The sequence below is a fragment of the Thalassophryne amazonica genome, chromosome 17 (assembly GCF_902500255.1).
Source record: "Thalassophryne amazonica chromosome 17, fThaAma1.1, whole genome shotgun sequence".
Classification (NCBI taxonomy): domain Eukaryota; kingdom Metazoa; phylum Chordata; class Actinopteri; order Batrachoidiformes; family Batrachoididae; genus Thalassophryne; species Thalassophryne amazonica.
Window position 1 is genome coordinate 1,600,346 of NC_047119.1, and position 18,834 is coordinate 1,619,179.

Sequence of the window (18,834 nt, forward strand, 5' to 3'; positions counted from 1 at the left end):
TTTCTAATTTTGACCAAGTATGAGTCTAATGTGCAAAGCTTTTGGTTGTTATTGTTGTTTTCAAAGCCAGACAAAAACTTAAATTTATATTAAGATTGAATGTAAAGGAAAACATCACATTTAGCAATATAAAACAAATAAAAATCAGTGTCATTTGTTCTTAAACAGTGAATATATTTTACTCAATAGATTACTAGGGTTTTCAAAATAGTTGAATAGTTTTCTGACATTTGCCTATTTACCCACCTCTGTTTATTTGTTAGTCGTTTTTGTATGGATTATTTGACTGTCCTCAAATCAAATCAAGTTGATTCGAATAAAACCAAACCAAAGCAAGGTTTCAAAAGTCATTTTTGTTTTCCACTAATTTCTGCAATTGCAGAATTCATGGAAAAAAAAATCAAGGATAATTCCTTTGTGACTGATGAAAGTACAGATTCTTCGTTCTGAACTTGGTTTTGGTTCAGCACAATTCTTTCTTTGGGGGCTTGTTCATATCATATATGGCAACATGGTGCTCGACACGAACTTCGACGCTCAAGTTCCAGACTGCATTAAAATTCACAAAAAGCTTCAGCCGTTTTATGAACGAAAATACGGAAAGATATCAGCTGCGTTTGTTTGTTTGTTTTTTTTTTCTTTTCTTTTCCTTCCCACAAAGGGCGCATTTGTTGAGGACGACGTTCAAGTTATGGACTAAAAACGGTGCTGGTAAGAAATTCCGTGGAAAAAAGGTAGCTAGCCGCATTAGCCAGCTAACTTGCTAGTAAATAATAATAAGACTTTTAACTTTGGTTCACCAGCTGTTTTCAGCCTGCTACATATTGGCGTCAGACAACTGATCAGTATGTCTTAATTAGTAATGTCAGTTTAAAAAAACATTTAATTGAATTGTCGTGTTTGTTATGGCGAAACACATTTGCTCTGATGTTAAAAATCTTCCAACTTTTTCTCTTTTCTCTACATATATGTAGTTCTGTCTATGGAAGGGAATTGAGGGGCAACTTATAGTTTACCCTAAAGTTTTTTTTTTAAAACACACAAAACAAACACAAATAACTGCTGCAAGTAATAGAAATAACTGAAATTAAATGGGGCTTGTTCATGCATTTTTTTCTCAATGGCGCCAACCTTTTTCAGGAAATTACCTGTACGACACATGGGTCAAAAAATGGATAAATAAATTCAGCATCTCAGCATACAGTGCATCAGGAAAGTATTCACAGCCCTTCACTTTTTCCAGATTATTTCACAACATTTACAGTGGGGTAAAAAAGTATTTAGTCAGCCCCTGATTGTGCAAGTTCTCCTACTTAGAAAGATGAGAGGTCTGTAATTTTCAGCATAGGTTCACTTCAACTGTGAGAGACAAAATGAGAAAAAAAAATCCAGGAAATCACATTGTAGGATTTTTAAAGAATTCATTTGTAAATTATGGTGGAAAATAAGTATTTGGTCACCCACAAACAAGCAAGATTTCTGGCTCTCACAGACCTGTAACTTCTTCTTTAAGAAGCTCTTTTGTCCTCCACCTGTTACCTGTATTAATGGAACCTGTTGGAACTGTCCAGCAATATTAGTTTAGTTTAGCAATATTATTTAATTGAAAAGTTCAAATTTCTTTAGTAACAACTAAAATTATATTTACATGCAACAACTGATATTTAGTGTAAATCAGCAAGGCTGATTTGGAATTCAGGTTTGCAAAATGTTGTGTCCGTACACCAAGATATTTGTGCTCCAAGTCTGGTCGACAAACATAGAAACCGGTTGTATTAGAGTTACAATAAATAATGCAATGCTTACTTCCATGCTGTAATATATGTAACATTCAAATATGTATGAGAAAACATGTTATATTTTCCCTGATAAAGAAATACCACATAATTACACTCAACAAAAATATAAACACAACACTTTTGGTTTTGCTCCCATTTTGTATGAGATGAACTCAAAGATCTAAAACTTTTCCACATACACAATATCACCATTTCCCTCAAATATTGTTCACAAACCAGTCTAAATCTGTGATAGTGAGCACTTCTCCTTTGCTGAGATAATCCATCCCACATCACAGGTGTGCCATATCAAGATGCTGATTAGACACCATGATTAGTGCACAGGTGTGCCTTAGACTGCCCACAATAAAAGGCCACTCTGAAAGGTGCAGTTTTGTTTTATTGGGGGGATACCAGTCAGTATCTGGTGTGACCACCATTTGCCTCATGCAGTGCAACACATCTCCTTCGCATAGAGTTGATCAGGTTGTCAATTGTGGCCTGTGGAATGTTGGTCCACTCCTCTTCAATGGCTGTGCGAAGTTGCTGGATATTGGCAGGAACTGGTACACGCTGTCGTATACGCCGGTCCAGAGCATCCCAAACATGCTCAATGGGGGACATGTCCGGTGAGTATGCCGGCCATGCAAGAACTGGGACATTTTCAGGTTCCAAGAATTGTGTACAGATCCTTGCAACATGGGGCCGTGCATTATCCTGCTGCAACATGAGGTGATGTTCTTGGATGTGGCACAACAATGGGCCTCAGGATCTCGTCACGGACAGAGGTGATTATTGTCTGAATGATCGTTAATAGTAATTTGGCATTCTGTTACGCAGTATATTTGAACATTGATGAGAATTGTGCAGTTTGCTTCTCACTGCCGTGGCGTACGGACTGATGATCCTCCACCTGTTGTGAGAAGCTGCTCATTTACATAAAGCTTAAATTCAGACCTGAATGTGTTGCTGATAGTGTGTGCCTCTGAAGGATATTTGCTGTAGCTCTGTTGACTTACCTCACCTTTTCCATCCTTAACAGAGTCAGTTTGTCGTGTTCACCTGGGGGGTGTTTGGCGGTGAATCTGAGTCCAGAAGCGCCGAGGCTTCGATCCTTTTGGGCGCTGGAGAGCGCGCCGTCCTTCACTCCGCCAGACAAACCAAAATATTTATGTTGTACACTAATTATTGCACTGGAGGGGAAATAAAACTGTTTTGTTTGTGGAACCGCTTTCTGGTTATTTAGCGCTGGGTTCAGTCAGACGTTGGTCCGCTCCTCAACCTGCGTCTGCACATAACAATCTCTGTGCATTCAAAATGCCATCAATAAAATGCACCTGTGTTCTTCGTTCATAACAGATGCCTGCCCATACCATAACCCCACCGCCACCATGGGCCACTCGATCCACAACATTGACATCAGAAAACCGCTCACCCACACGACGCCACACACACTGTCTGCATCTGCCCTGGACAGTGTGAACCGGGATTCATCCGTGAAGAGAACACCTCTCCAACGTGCCAAACGCCAGCGAATGTGAGCATTTGCCCACTCAAGTCGGTTACGACGATGAACTGGAGTCAGGTCGAGACCCCAATGAGGACGACGAGCATGCAGATGAGCTTCCCTGAGACGGTTTCTGACAATTTGTGCAGAAATTCTTTGGTTATGCAAACCGATTGTTTCAGCAGCTGTCCGAGTGGCTGGTCTCAGACGATCTTGGAGGTAAACATGCTGGATGTGGAGGTCCTGGGCTGGTGTGGTTACACGTGGTCTGCGGTTGTGAGGCTGGTTGGATGTACTGCCAAATTCTCTGAAACACCTTTGGAGACGGCTTATGGTAGAGAAATGAACATTCAGTACACGAGCAACAGCTCTGGTTGACATTCCTGCTGTCAGCATGCCAATTGCACGCTCCCTCAAATCTTGCGACATCTGTGACATTGTGCTGTGTGATAAAACTGCACCTTTCAGAGTGGCCTTTTATTGTGGGCAGTCTAAGGCACACCTGTGCACTAATCATGGTGTCTAATCAGCATCTTGATATGGCACACCTGTGAGGTGGGATGGATTATCTCAGCAAAGGAGAAGTGCTCACTATCACAGATTTAGACTGGTTTGTGAACAATATTTGAGGGAAATGGTGATATTGTGTATGTGGAAAAAGTTTTAGATCTTTGAGTTCATCTCATACAAAATGGGAGCAAAACCAAAAGTGTTGCATTTATATTTTTGTTGAGTGTATATAATGCCCCCCCCCCCCACCCTTCACACCCCCAACACACACACACACACACGCTAAAGATCATTTCAGGTTGATATATATGCATCACCTATTTAAATAACAGCATCTTATCATTTAACAAATGATGAAACTGTAGTGTCCGTACACCACACTTTGTCACAAAAAACATGCATTTCGAAATCAGCTCGAGCTTTTCAGGAAGTTAATAAAAAGATATTTTGGCATTTATTAGACAACACCTTTAATAATTTTTTCTGAGTGTAAATAATTTAATATAGGAACATCAAATTTCTACCCTTACTGGACCCCACTAGTACCTCTTGATTGTGATCTGGCTGACCACCCTATTGTGCTTGTTTTAAATCCATCGTGTCAAGGGTCACTCATCCTAGCAGCTAACACCAGTCAGTTTGAGGACGAAGCTGATTCACTTACATGCAACACAGAACGGGGCCTGTTTGTGGATGGCTGTGGAGGATCTGTCACACTTTAAATCCAGTCAGTCTTGACAGTGAGTGGATTTTAAAGCCTTGTGGTGTACTGACACGTGCATGACTTTGATTCATGCACTTGCACGTACGTCGTCATGATGATCCCAGCTGCTCTGTTCCCAGCTGGATGCCATGCTTTGTTCCACTGGCTGCCACGTGCGCTACACTGGACGCTACATATATAAAATAATTATTTTGTAGTGGATTAATGCAAATGGGCAATTCTACGGTAACATAATTATAATCTGAACTAATCTGTCATGGTTAGATGCCAAATGTCCAGATTTTGCTGCTGTTGTAATTCCGTTACCTTAGAATTGCCCAAATTGTCTGTTGAAAAATGGCTCTAATAGCTCCCTGAATCACAGAGGACCGCCCCAGCAGCGCTGCTTGCGCGCATGCTGAATGAGCTGGAGAAAGCATTTGGAACCGTATAAAAAGGTAATTATTTCTCATGTTTCTAAATATTGTCATGGCTTGGTAAAACAGTTGCATTTTCTTTCCTTCTTGTCTACAGTTGTTAAAGTATGTTTGTGATAGATTTAACATCTCGTTAAAATCGTTCAGACGAGCTGCGCTCTGATGCGATCGGCTGATGCAGCTACTCGCTCAGTTCACTTCTTCTTTACTCCACTTGACGAGCTGCACGTTGTGTTGGCGAGCAGATCGTGCCACGTAGCACTTTTATGTGTGAAGGATTTTTTTTTTTTTTTTTGAACGTTTGAAAATTTTCTTTGCACAATTGCGCCCCCTCACCTGTTAAAGATGAGTTTACGCTCCTGCGCAACACAGGTCCTGCAAGTGCGTGAATTAGTCATGAACGTGTCACTGCACTTTTCCAACTACAGTCTACTCAGGTGTAGCATTTTTCCTCACAAGATAACAAAAGTTGCTTTGACTGTCACTCACTAGCTATTCTCTCTCTCCTGTTCCCCCCAACCACTCTAAGCGACTTGCTCATTTTTCTGTAATGAGGGCAACTACAACCCCAATTCCAATGAAGTCGGGACGTTGTGTAAAATGTAAATAGGAACAGAATACAATGATTTACAAATCCTCTTCAACCGATATTCAATTGAATACACCACAAAGACAAGATATTTAATGTTCAAACTGATAAACTTTGTTTCTGTGCAAATATTTTCTCATTTTGAAATGGATGCCTGCAACACGTTTCAAAAAAGTTGGGACGGGGCAACAAAAGAACAAAAGACTGGGAAAGTTGATGAATGCTCAAAGAACACCTAATTGGAAACAGGTGCGTGTCATGAATGTGTATAAAAGGAGCATCCCCAAAAGTCTCAGCCGTTCACAAGCAAAGATGGGGTGAGGATCACCACTTTGTGAACAACTGCGTGAAAAAATAGTCCAACAGTTTAAGAACAATGTTTCTCAACGTTCAATTGCAAGGAATTTAGGGATTCCATCATCTACAGTCCATAATATAATCAGAAGATTCAGAGAATCTGGAGAACTTTCTACACGTAAGCGGCAAGGCCGAAAACCAACATTGAATGGCCGTGACCTTTGATCCCTCAGGCGGTACTGCATTAAAAAACGACATCGTTGTGTAAAGGATCTTACCGTGTGGGCTCAGGAACACTTCAGAAAACCATTGTCAGTTAACACAGTTTGTCGCTACATCTACAAGTGCAAGTTAAAACTCTACCATGCAAAGTGAAAGCCAAACATCAACAACATCCAGAAATGCTGCCGCCTTCTTTGGGTCCGAGCTCATTTGAAATGGACAGACGCAAAGTGGAAAAGTGTGCTGTGGTCTGATGAGTCCACATTTGAAATTGTTTTTGGAAATCATGGACATCGTGTCCTCCAGTCGGCACCATCAATGCTGAAAGGTACATCCAGGTTTTGGAGCAACACATGCTGCCATCCAAGCAACATCTTTTTCAGGGACGTCCCTGCTTATTTCAGCAAGACAATGCCAAGACACATTCTGCACGTGTTCCAACAGTGTGGCTTTGTAGTAAAAGAGTGCGGGTACCAGACTGGCCTGCCTGCAGTCCAGACCTGTCGCCCACTGAAAATGTGTGGCGCATTATGAAGCGCAAAATACGACAACGGAGACCCTGGACTGTTGAACAACTTTGTAGGTGGAAAGAATTCCACCTACAAAGCTTCAATTAGTGTCCTCAGTTCTTATTGACGCTTATTGAGTGTTGTTAGAAGGAAAGGTGATGTAACACAGTGGTAAACATACCACTGTCCCAGCTTTTTTGAAACGTTGCAGGCATCCATTTCAAAATGAGCAAATATTTGCACAAAAACAATAAAGCTTATCAGTTTGAACATTAAATATCTTGTCTTTGTGGTGTATTCAATTGAATATAGGTTGAAGAGGATTTGCAAATCACTACATTGTTTTTATTTACATTTTACACATCGTCCCAACTTCATTGGAATTGGGGTTGTAAAAAAACAACAAAAAAACAGCAAATGTGGGATTCTAATGCTTGATGTTAAAAAGTCAAGAGAGGAGAAACATTGCCAACCAAACAAAAACAGTCAAACAAATTGGATAAAGAGCGGACAGCTTGCCAAACACACCTATCCCATTTTGCTACTCCCTTATTCTGTAATAGAGACCCAGCTCTTTTTATCGTGATATGACACTTTTTTAAATCATGTAAAAATTTATACTGGCATTATTGTGGACGGTATGTTAAGGCGCAGCCCTAGCTTGACCCTTTCTAGTATTCTGCAACCTTTTTTCCCCCAGAGAAATAACAGGTGTCAGTTATTGACAATCTGTGACTGCAGAATTACAGCTGCTCATAATTCTCACTGATGGTAACAGTAAGGTCTATTTTTAGTAAGGCGATGACTTCCTCATTCCTCTCCATCTTTAACTTATCTGCTAATGTGACACAAAAGAAGTGAAAGAAGTTACTGCTAAATTTGCAGCTACAGTCATGCTGTCCTGGTAAAAGAGGAAGCTTCACAGATGTTTCAATTGGCAGAGTCAGTCTACATCAGGTGATCTCTGAAGATCTTTGGTGCTGTAACTGATTTTTGAAATGCTGTTTGGATTGTGTGGTTCAGCCCAGGAACTGTAATCTTTATTATTGATTGTCTTACTGATGGGGACAGTGATGTTTGCTTGTTTTTGTTTTTTAACAACCTGCATGATGATGTTGTCTGCTCTCTACCTGTGTCATTAATCAGCTGTGAGCATTTCCTCTGAGAAATTCATTATTTCCAGTACTTACAGTGAGATGAAATAAAAAAAATAGTCATTGTCCAATTACTGATGGACCTGTCTGTATAATGGATTTAACTGTATCTGTTGGAGAATGAGTGGAAAAATTGAAATGTGTATGAAAGCCACCCTGTCCCCCCGTCTCCCTCACAGGGACTTCATATTTATGCTCACGTGTACCTTTCCAAAATGAAATCACCTTTCCAAATGAGAAGGGAAAACTAAAAATATTCACATGAAGATCAGCTAGGCCATGTGGTCCCAGCTACATCTCAAGAGGACTGTCCCCGAGAGTGTGGAGCAGGTGTTATAAATCCTTGAGGTCCTGTTGTCAGAATCTGGGTCATGTTCAAGCAAAATTCAAGATGGGGGTCATCTGTGTGTCTCACAGGTTGAGAGGGTGGATGTTATCACAGGTTAAAGGGCTTGATGATTCAGGTCTACTGCATTTGTTTAAAAGAGCTGTAAATGTGAAGGCCTGGTCACACAGCAGTTAACAAAGGGCAATGAAGCCCAAAGAAACAAGAAATCTGGACTTCTGTTGGCATCATTAACCTTTGCCCAGCTTTGTTCCTGCAGCTGGCTCTTTGTCAGGATTTTTAAACAGTTGAAAAATTTGAACAAATGCCGCAGAAATCTTCAATTCGTCCATATTTCATTTTGCTGCTGTTCTTGATGGCTTTTTATCATTTGCTTAATTTTGTAATGTTAGCATTTAGTTTGACTTTGTTCAATCAGCTGAATGTTTTCACACAGTACAGAAGCCGGTTTGTGAGCGCTTTTGTGGAGGAGCTATTCTCCTTTATGTGTCTTGTTGTGCAGGTCTGCGCTCTGATTTCTATTCTCCTTTGTGTCTTGTTGTGCAGGTCTGCGCTCTGATTTCTATTCTCCTTTGTGTCTTGTTGTGCAGGTCTGCGCTCTGATTTCTATTCTCCTTTATGTGTCTTGTTGTGCAGGTCTGCGCTCTGATTTCTGTTCTCGTTTATGTGTATCCCAGTGCGGGTGTGCGCTCTGATTTCTGTTCTCGTTTATGTGTATCCCAGTGCGGGTGTGCGCTCTGATTTCTGTTCTCGTTTATGTGTATCCCAGTGCGGGTGTGCGCTCTGATTTCTATTCTCCTTTATGTGTCTTGTTGTGCAGGTCTGCGCTCTGATTTCTGTTCTCGTTTGTGTCTTCCTGTGCGGGTCTGCGCTCTGATTTCTGTTCTCGTTTATGTGTATCCCAGTGCGGGTCTGCGCTCTGATTTCTGTTCTCGTTTATGTGTATCCCAGTGCGGGTCTGCGCTCTGATTTCTGTTCTCGTTTATGTGTATTCCAGTGCGGGTGTGCGCTCTGATTTCTGTTCTCGTTTATGTGTATCCCAGTGCGGGTGTGCGCTCTGATTTCTGTTCTCGTTTATGTGTATCCCAGTGCGGGTCTGCGCTCTGATTTCTGTTCTCGTTTATGTGTATCCCAGTGCGGGTGTGCGCTCTGATTTCTGTTCTCGTTTATGTGTATCCCAGTGCGGGTGTGCGCTCTGATTTCTGTTCTCGTTTATGTGTATCCCAGTGCGGGTCTGCGCTCTGATTTCTGTTCTCGTTTATGTGTATCCCAGTGCGGGTGTGCGCTCTGATTTCTGTTCTCGTTTATGTGTATCCCAGTGCGGGTGTGCGCTCTGATTTCTGTTCTCGTTTGTGTTTCCCAGTGCGGGTGTGCGCTCTGATTTCTGTTCTCGTTTATGTGTATCCCAGTGCGGGTGTGCGCTCTGATTTCTGTTCTCGTTTGTGTATCCCAGTGCGGGTGTGCGCTCTGATTTCTATTCTCCTTTATGTGTCTTGTTGTGCAGGTCTGCGCTCTGATTTCTGTTCTCGTTTGTGTCTTCCTGTGCGGGTCTGCGCTCTGATTTCTGTTCTCGTTTATGTGTATCCCAGTGCGGGTGTGCGCTCTGATTTCTGTTCTCGTTTATGTGTATCCCAGTGCGGGTCTGCGCTCTGATTTCTGTTCTCGTTTATGTGTATCCCAGTGCGGGTCTGCGCTCTGATTTCTGTTCTCGTTTATGTGTATCCCAGTGCGGGTGTGCGCTCTGATTACTGTTCTCGTTTGTGTTTCCCAGTGCGGGTGTGCGCTCTGACTTCTGTTAAAGCTTATCATTCTTCCTGTGATCGCGGAGCTGCAGCTGGTGTTTGTGTGCACGCGTGCATGAACCGTCCACGGGTGGACATAGAGATGTCTTCTGTGAGGAGTTATACTGTATGTGGACATGTCCTGTTGCTGGCAATCTGTCTGTGAGCAGAATGGGTTTTATTTAACACAGTCGTGACAGAACCTGAGCAGATGAGTGCATGCAGTAATGAGCTTTTTTTCTTTCTTTTCATTGTTCCCATGTGCCGTTTGTGCGGTGTAGATTTACTGCATTGGTATAAGAAGTTCAACAGTCCTGTGTGATTTTATAGCTCGGCAACAATGGAGCACAGCAGAAATCATAAATTGGCGTCGGATAATGTTATATTGTGTGGGTGTGGCATCCAGTCACGTTAAGAACTGTTAAGTTACCTCAACTTGTGAGAAAACTACTTCCTTTCTGCGTCCTGTGCTTGATGCAGAAAAAATTAAACACGTGTATTTTTTTGCATCCATTTCGCGTCACCCTTTGTGTCCTTCATGGGTTGTGGTGTTAGGTTGCATCAACTTGGTGTCGTCATGGAGAATCAACTTTTAGCTGTTGGATCACCAGTTACACATCTTCATGGTGGAGTGACACAGAGAAGGATCTTCTTTAAGGAAAATTTTAAAAAGTCAAATTTCACCTGAGGTTTGGCAGAAAGCAGTTGGGAGATTTAAGCCTAGATTTGATCTGTTTTCTTTGGAAATCCTTCTCTGCCCCACTCAGCTCTGAAGCTATGAGCAGCAAATGTAACACTTGCCTATCAATAACAGTATCAGTTACCACAAAGAGACAAAAATAATTAAATTCTGTCTTTTCTTTTTTTTTTAGTTTTATCCCAGCATGGACAGTTTCTTCAAGGCAGCTGTGTGTGACCTGGACAAGCTGCTTGATGATTTTGAGCTCAATCCTGGTGAGATCATTGAGAAGACAATGACAGGCCCGTAAGGCCTGAACCAGGATTTTGGATCTGTATCGATGCTGAATTTTTCTTTCTCGCACCTGAAATGCTGTTTAAATCCTCAAAACGCCGATTTATGAATGAATTTGTTCGGCACACTGTTCGACAACAACAACAAAAAAAACCTCATAACAAAACAACTTTACAAAGATCCCGTGCGGCTGAAAGGGTGAGGGCAGAAGCACAGCTTATAAATGCCCACCCCTTATACTAAAAATAAAAATTATATACACACATTTATACAAGCATGCAAACATAAACACTATTTTCAGAATCCTACCAGACACACACTGTCACACAACCCACAATCCCAAAAGCAAGAACAAAAACAATAAACCCAAGTCTTCAATTATAACAAGAAATTTTGTAATTCTTGTAATGCCTGTTATTTGAGTTACTTGTGAAATTTCTCTTCTTAAACTGTATTGTATCGTACATGAAGTTAATTAATTTATTTATTTTTATAACAGAGGAACATGAATGCAAATCTGTCTTCCTGAAGACCTCGACTTACCCCTTCACCTCACTGGGACCTCAGTGTTTGACCTCAGAGGTGTCCACTGCCCCAAAGAACCTCCCTGATCTTAATTCTCTTCATTATGGCTCTCCCACAAGCTGTTCTGACATCACCCCCAGTCATGACCAAAACACTGATGACAGAGAGACCAAAGGTCAACCTCTCACTGGAGTGGACCTTCTGTCCTCCTTGGATCAGAGGCCAATGAAAAGTTCAGCACCTCCCTGCCCAGATCGTGCTCTTAAGCCTGTGTGTGACCTTGTGAATGACACAAGCTCTGCCATCCTGATCAGGGCCAGTAGCCATGATGTGTTCAGTGAGCTGGATTTGGCAGAAAAGCAGATGGAGCAGGAGGCACTGCTTGTGGACTTTGACAGCCCTGTGGTTACTGTGGGGGGCGTAAGCCTGGGAGCTGGTTGTAGTGATACGAAGGAAGAACAAGTTTCTGCTGTGAAAGACCAACTGCTGGATCTTGATTCGGAGGAGCAAGTGTCCGGATGCACGGCCTCATTCAGTCTACTGGATGTCATTCTTCCTGCAGCAGTGGAGCGCAGCTGTGAGCTCCCGGGTGTTTTACATTCACCAAAGACCACAGAGTCTGCTGACACAGTAGAAAAGGATCATCAGGAAGGAGTCGAGCTAAACCAGTTGGTGGATAATGCCACAGCTCATTGTGACCAGGATGACATCCTGCCTGCTGACAGCACTAAAACCTCTCTACCATCCTCCTTGGATCTCAGTGAGACAGAGTCTTCTGCAGGTTCCAATTCAAGATCCACAGATGGCAGTCCGGTTGGCTTGTCATGCCTTCCCATAGCTGTATCCATGTGCAGAGCTGTCATGAACCCAGAGTCCAGAGAAGCTGAGTCTGGCCAGTGTGATAAAGAAGAAATACATGAAATCACAGAGGCAGAAGCTGGTTCCTCTTTACATCAGAGTGTTAACTCAGAAGTGTCTCAAGCACAGCAGATTACAGAAGACAGGGAGTCACCAGAAGGACAACATCACTGTGTAGGATCTCTTCCTACGCCTTCTGCAGACCATGCCTCCTCTACACAATCAGAAACCAGCCCCATCGAACCACCTGGCCACTTAGAACCCAGGCCAGGTCACCCACAGGACCACTCGGAACCCATCCCAGTTCACACACAGGACCACTCAGAACCCATCGCAGTTGACCCACCTGATTTTGGTTTTGAGTATCTCCCTGAGAGCGACCAGGCCGGGATGCTGGTTACAGATGAAGAGTTAGATGCATTCTTGCAGAGCCACACTGAGGCAGAGCAAAGTAAAGGTGTCTCTTACTGCTTCAGCTCTGGAGAGTTTAGACAAGCTATTTGTGGACTTGCAGAATCAGATGGGGATTTGGAAGACAGACTTGCAGAAGAAGAGCTGAGGAACTCTGGCCATGACGCGCAGGAGGAGCTAGAGGGTCTGGCTTCACCAGAGAGTGACAGGATGATTTGTGTGTCTGCTGAGGACAGTTTGATCCTTGGGGCTCAAGCTTCAGCACAGGAATCTTGTCATACGGTTCATTTAGAATCAGATCTTTCTTCTAGGGGTAGCCATTCCTTCAGCAGCAACAGTTTCCAGTCTCAGCAGAGTGGTAGCCCAGATCAGAAACACTCCTGTGGAGGTGCTCGACCGAAACAGCTCCACTGCCAGACTTCTAGATCGCTACCAGTGGGAGAGGAACCTCCTCAGACACTCTATGATTTTCCCCAAGAGCCAAGTACAGCAGAGGATGATCAAACCTCACTCACAAGCCCAGATTGTACAGGGGCGCTTTCCAAAGTGACAGACTCTGTCCCCATATATGCTGCTCAGGAGAGTCAGGATTATAGTGTGGGATATGATGAACTCTCAGAGCCCCCAGTTTATCCCGGGGAGGCCCACAGAGACAATGTCTGGTCTGGGGATGGAAAGAAAGGCGAGGTGCAGCAACTGGGGAGCAGACAACCTGCTTGGGTGCCAGACTCTGAAGCTCCCAAATGTATGAACTGCACACAGAGATTCACTTTCACCAAAAGGAGACATCACTGCCGAGCCTGTGGGAAGGTATGTTAGCTAGTGTATCTCTTCAGGTTTTGTTTATTCTATTCAATTTTATTCATTGGTTTCACTTAAATTAGTTTCAGACTGTTGGTTGAATCATCATTTAATACAAATAGCAAAAATATAGACTCAAAGCACATTTATAAACTAGCAAATAACTTAAGAGTTTAAACCTCATCAGAGGAATGTGCTTGGAGTCCAGGTATATCTTTGAAGTCCCTCACAGTGATATCCTTTTCATCCTTCTCTGACGCTGTACTTCAGCTACAACCCCAATTCCAATAAAGTTGGGACGTTGTGTAAAATGTAAATAAAATGATTTTCAAATCCTCTTCAACCTATATTCAATTGAATAAACCACAAAGACAAGATATGTAATTTTCAAACTGACAAACTTTGTTTTTGTGCAAATATTTGCTCATTTTGAAATGGATGCCTGCAACACGTTTCAAAAAAGCTGGTACAGTGGTATGTTTCCCACTGTGTTACATCTCCTTTCCTTCTAACAACACTCAATAAGCGTTTGTGAACTGAGGACACTAATTGTTGTAGCTTTGTAGATGGAATTCTTTCCCATTCTTGCTTGATGTACGACTAAAGTTGTTCAACAGTCCGAGGTCTCCGTTGTCGTATTTTGCGCTTCACAAAATATTATTAATATTATTATTATGCGCCATCCATTTTCAATGGGCGACAGGTCTGGACTGCAGGCAAGCCAGTCTAGTACCCGCACTCTTTTACTACGAAGCCACGCTGTTGTAACATGTGCAGAATGTGGCTTGGCATTGTCTTGCTGAAATAAGCAGGGACGTCACTGAAAAAGACGTTGCTTGGATGGCAGCATGTGTTGCTCCAAAACCTGGATGTACCTTTCAGCATTGATGGTACCATCACAGATGTGTAAGTTGTCCATGCCATGGGCACTAACACACCCCCATACCATCACAGATGCTGGCTTTTGAACTTTGTGCTGGTAACAGTCTGGATGGTACACTTTTCCACTTTGCGTCTGTCCATTTCAAATGAGCTTGGGCCCAGAGAAGGCGGCGGTGTTTCTGGATGTTGTTGATGTTTGGCTTTCACTTTGCATGGTAGAGTTTTAAGTTTTGTACTTGTAGATGTAGCGACGAACTGTGTTAACTGACAATGGTTTGCTGAAGTGTTCCTGTATGATCCTTTACACAACACACTACAGTTACATGCTGTTAATATTTGGGTTAAGGTCAATATTCCGGTTTCCTGAATCATTAGGAATAACCCGTTTACCATGCTTAAGCAGACAGAGTTACTCGTGTATACATGGTCATTGGTATCATTTGTAATATCCCATCTAAACAGTGATGCACATCTTCCACCGGTGCTTGATTTAGTCTGGTGTTCGTGCAAATCCTGCTTCGCGTACTTTTTGGCCACCTTCTTGTAAATGTCGCTATCTCGGTACTTTCTTCCGTCAATAATAGACATTATATTCATGTCCTTTCACAATACTAATGAAGGTACAGTGGTCCCTCGTTTATCGCAGGAATTACTTTCTAAAATAACCCACAATAGGCGAATCCGCGAAGTAGTCAACGTTAGTTTTTACCAATTATTATAGATGTTTTAAGGCTGTTAAAACCCCTCCACTACACACTTTATACACTTTTCTCAAACAGGCATTAGCATTTTCTCACTTTTCTCTCCTGTGTAAACACTCTCTTTTTTCTTCTGGGCGAGAAGATTATAAAAAGACACACGCAGAACACAATGCGCGTGCTCTCCCTTCGCTCACTGCCTCCGGGAGTACGAATGCAGGACCTGCAAAGAATCCAAGTCATGGCCACGGAGCGCTGCGGCACTATGGATTTTTCCGCAAGAAATCTATCCTTGCGGGCTGCCGGAGCGCATCAAAACAGCGAGCATAGTCTCTGGACCTGTTGCCAGAGTTGGCGCAGCTCCGCACAGCAGAGAGGGGGGGCGGTGTGAGTGGCCCGCTGCGGCGTTTACCGAGCCCGCAGACTCAGTAAGCGCATCGGAGGCAGTGAGAGCAATCACGGTGATGCCAGACCAGTGCCAGCGAACGGCCCGCCTGATAAGGACGCAGAACACAATGCGCTGTTTACCTCTGCTTCTGTGGTGTCTGGTGGGTTGCGCGCGCCGCATATAAGTAGTTGCCGTACTCAGAAGACCAAGATTCCTTGCAGATAGGACATGCACAGAACACAAAATAATGTTCCTTTCTGTGGGGATATCCTGATGTGTGTTTATATGACCTGATATTCGGGTTAGAAAAGGAGTAACCCAGGGGTCTTATTCGGGTTTTTAATAACTGGAATATGAGCACATTCAGGTTTTTGCAGGTGTTTACATGGCCATGCGCAACCGGGTTATTGCTAATATTCCGGTTATGAGGGGTTATGAAAGGGTTATTGGCTGCATGTAAACGTAGTCAATGATGTCAGTTTTAATGCAGTGCCTGAGGGATCGATGGTCACGGCATTCAGTGTTGGTTGTTCAGCCTTGTCGCTTACGTGTAGAAAGTTCTCCAGATTCTCTGAATCTTCTGATTATATTATGGACTGTAGATGATGGAATCCCTAAATTCCTTCAATTGGACATTGAGAAACATTGTTCTTAAATTGTTGGACTATTTTTTCATGCAGTTGTTCACAAAGTGGTGATCCTCGCCCCATCTTTGCTTGTGAACGGCTGAGTCTTTTGGGGATGCTCCTTTTATACCCAATCAAGACACTCACAAATTAGTGTCTTCAGTTCCCAAACTCTTATTGAGTGTTGTTAGAAGGAAAGGTGATGTAACACAGTGGTAAACATACCACTGTCCCAGCTTTTTTGAAACGTGTTACAGGCATCCATTTCAAAATGAGGAAATATTTGCACAAAAACAACAAAGTTCATCGGTTTGAACATTAAATATGTTTTCTTTGTGGTGTATTCAATTGAATATAGGTTGAAGAGGATTTGAAAATCATTGTATTCGGTTTTATTCACATTTTACACAATTGGGGTTGTACATGAAATATAACACAATGCTAAAATACCCTCTGCTCTATGAGGATGTACCTTTTAACGACGTCTGCATGAGGGCATGGCTGTGTGCATACACATGCACACATAAAAGTGAACATGTGAAGGCTGAACTTGGTGACCGGTGAGTCGCTACATCCAGCGCTGAGAAAAATAACATCATATCGGCCACTATAAATGGTGAATACTGATATCCTCAAAATGCTGAATCGGCGCCAATAATCGGTCGACCCTTAGTTCAGACGGAAATGGCATGAGTCGCCATTTCTTTTCCCTGCTCTTCCATATAGGCATGTCCTCAAGCTGGAGTGGAATATTTTAAGGAGGCCATTGAGATTAAATCTGCATTACCATAGGACTGGCTGAGTATCTGCATTGTTCAAAACACATCCTTTGTGGTATTTTACCTACTTTAGTGCTACACCTCCTCTCGCTGATTTTTTCCTCATGTTTTTCAGGTTTATTGTGCTGTTTGCGTGCAGCAGGAAATGTATGCTGAAGTACCTGGAAAAAGAAGCCCGGGTATGTGTCGTCTGCTTTGAAGAGCCATACAGAGAAGTAAGTCCCTCATTTAATCTGATTTCACACCACGGCTCAGCTGCCCTTTGTTTACGATGCTGCACATGCAGTACTGTGCAAAAAGTTTTAGTGTTTGATGTAACTTTATCCCCCTTAATCAAGCGGGTTCAACAGGAAAAAAAACGTATTCATGACAACACATGGATAGCTGCTGATGAGAACCTGATCATAAACTGAATAAATGCATCTTGAATTTGTTATATAAATATTATCCCGCAGTTTTTTCCCGTCAGCTTTCAAATTTTGGCCAACATCTGAAATGTTTACACAGTACTGTGAGTCAGGAAAGCCTAATGCCAGTAAATGTAATTCTTTGTTTGCAAATACAATATGTTCTGGAATATATATAGTATTACAGAACATATGTATAATGACATATAATATGTCATTTCACCCACTTCGGGGTTTGTTTTTGTGTGTGTGTGTGGGGGGGGGGGGGGGGGGGGAGAATGTGTGTCATGGTTGTAACCATTTTGCCACTTCATCATGGTTTTTGCCCCTTAAGCACCTGTCACACCATGAGGGATCAAGGAAACGTATGTGGACTGATACAACTATGGGATGTCCGTTGAATATATGCGTTCATTTTGTTCTGCAAAAGTCCTTTTCCCATTTCCTAAAGTGTTCTTGTCAGCTGATATCAACAAATCCATCGAAAGCTTTGTACGTGCTCAAAACTTTGAGTAGGCTCAGACAGAGTTTTCCCAGTAGCTGCATGTTTGTTTACCGTTTGTCCTCTACTTCTTTTTTTAAACTATGATGATGCCTCATGCATTTATATCCTAAGGTGTGTTTGATGCTTCAGATTGGGCTTCTGATTGGCCAAAGCTTCCGGCGTGTGGGTGTGAATTCAGCATTCAGAGGAGGGAGGACAGTTTTGCAGTGCAGCACATGCAACTCAGCTGTTGATTTAGCAACAGTCAGACTGAAGAAAAAGACAGTGCAGCTGTGTGTGGTGTGTGTTTTTAACTGGACGTCACAGCACATTTGATGGATGCTCTTCAATTTATTACATTTATATAATGCCAAATACAACAAAGCTGCCTCAAGGTGCTTCACACAAGTAAGGTCCAACCTTACCAACCCCCAGAGCAAGAACACAGGCGACAGTGGTAAGAAAAAATTCCCTCTGATGATATTGTGGAAGAAACCTCAAGCAGACCAGACTCAAAGGGGTGACCCACTGATTAGGCCATTCTAACAGTTACAAGGTTTTTACAAAACTGAAGAAACAGGAAATCAAAGCATCTGATGTATCCGCTTCAGACATAGCATCTCGCTGTCAGTCCAGCTTTCACTTTGTCCACAGATGCCATTTCTGCACACTTCCCTCCGCACCTCAGACAGAGAGAAAAATATTAGAATCAGTTGGCTGGAAAATACACATAATTCATCAACATTAAAGGAAAGCATAGAAAATACTAAGGTGATCACCAGCTGCTCACTCTAAGCTTCACTAACAGACCCAGAATTTTGATAAAGTGAGGTTAAGAGCTGTTCCATTACTAATAAAATGAATTTAAAAGGACAGGAAGCACAGTACCATACTATGCTATGGGAATAAAATGCGTCTTCCGACTGCTCTGATTGAGAAGGTGCAGCAGAGAAAGAAGGTTGGTTGCTGTCCTGGCTGCTGCAGCTGCACTGAACACTGCCACAGTGAGAAGACTGTCAGCGCACAAATGTAGTGAGGAAGGATGACATCCTGAGCCCCAAGAGAGCTGGATTCTGTCATGTTTGTGTTCAGACCTCAGCCAATCCCATGGACTGCAGCTTTTTGTGTTACCAGTGGAAATGTGATGTTATCCATCCATCAGAGCCCCA

The 18,834-nt window shown here is 42.6% G+C and overlaps 1 protein-coding gene across 1 annotated transcript in view; it reads left to right on the forward strand.

Moving 5' to 3' along the window:
- Nucleotides 1-517: 517 nt before the first annotated feature.
- Nucleotides 518-18,834, forward strand: part of zfyve16 (zinc finger, FYVE domain containing 16) — a 44,380-nt gene continuing 26,063 nt past the window's right edge. Inside the window, 6 exon segments of the mRNA XM_034191763.1 lie at nucleotides 518-709; nucleotides 5,163-5,168; nucleotides 10,706-10,787; nucleotides 11,306-13,410; nucleotides 16,890-16,907; nucleotides 16,909-16,993. Coding sequence (XP_034047654.1) covers nucleotides 10,718-10,787; nucleotides 11,306-13,410; nucleotides 16,890-16,907; nucleotides 16,909-16,993 — 2,278 coding nt within the window. The 5' untranslated portion in view covers nucleotides 518-709; nucleotides 5,163-5,168; nucleotides 10,706-10,717.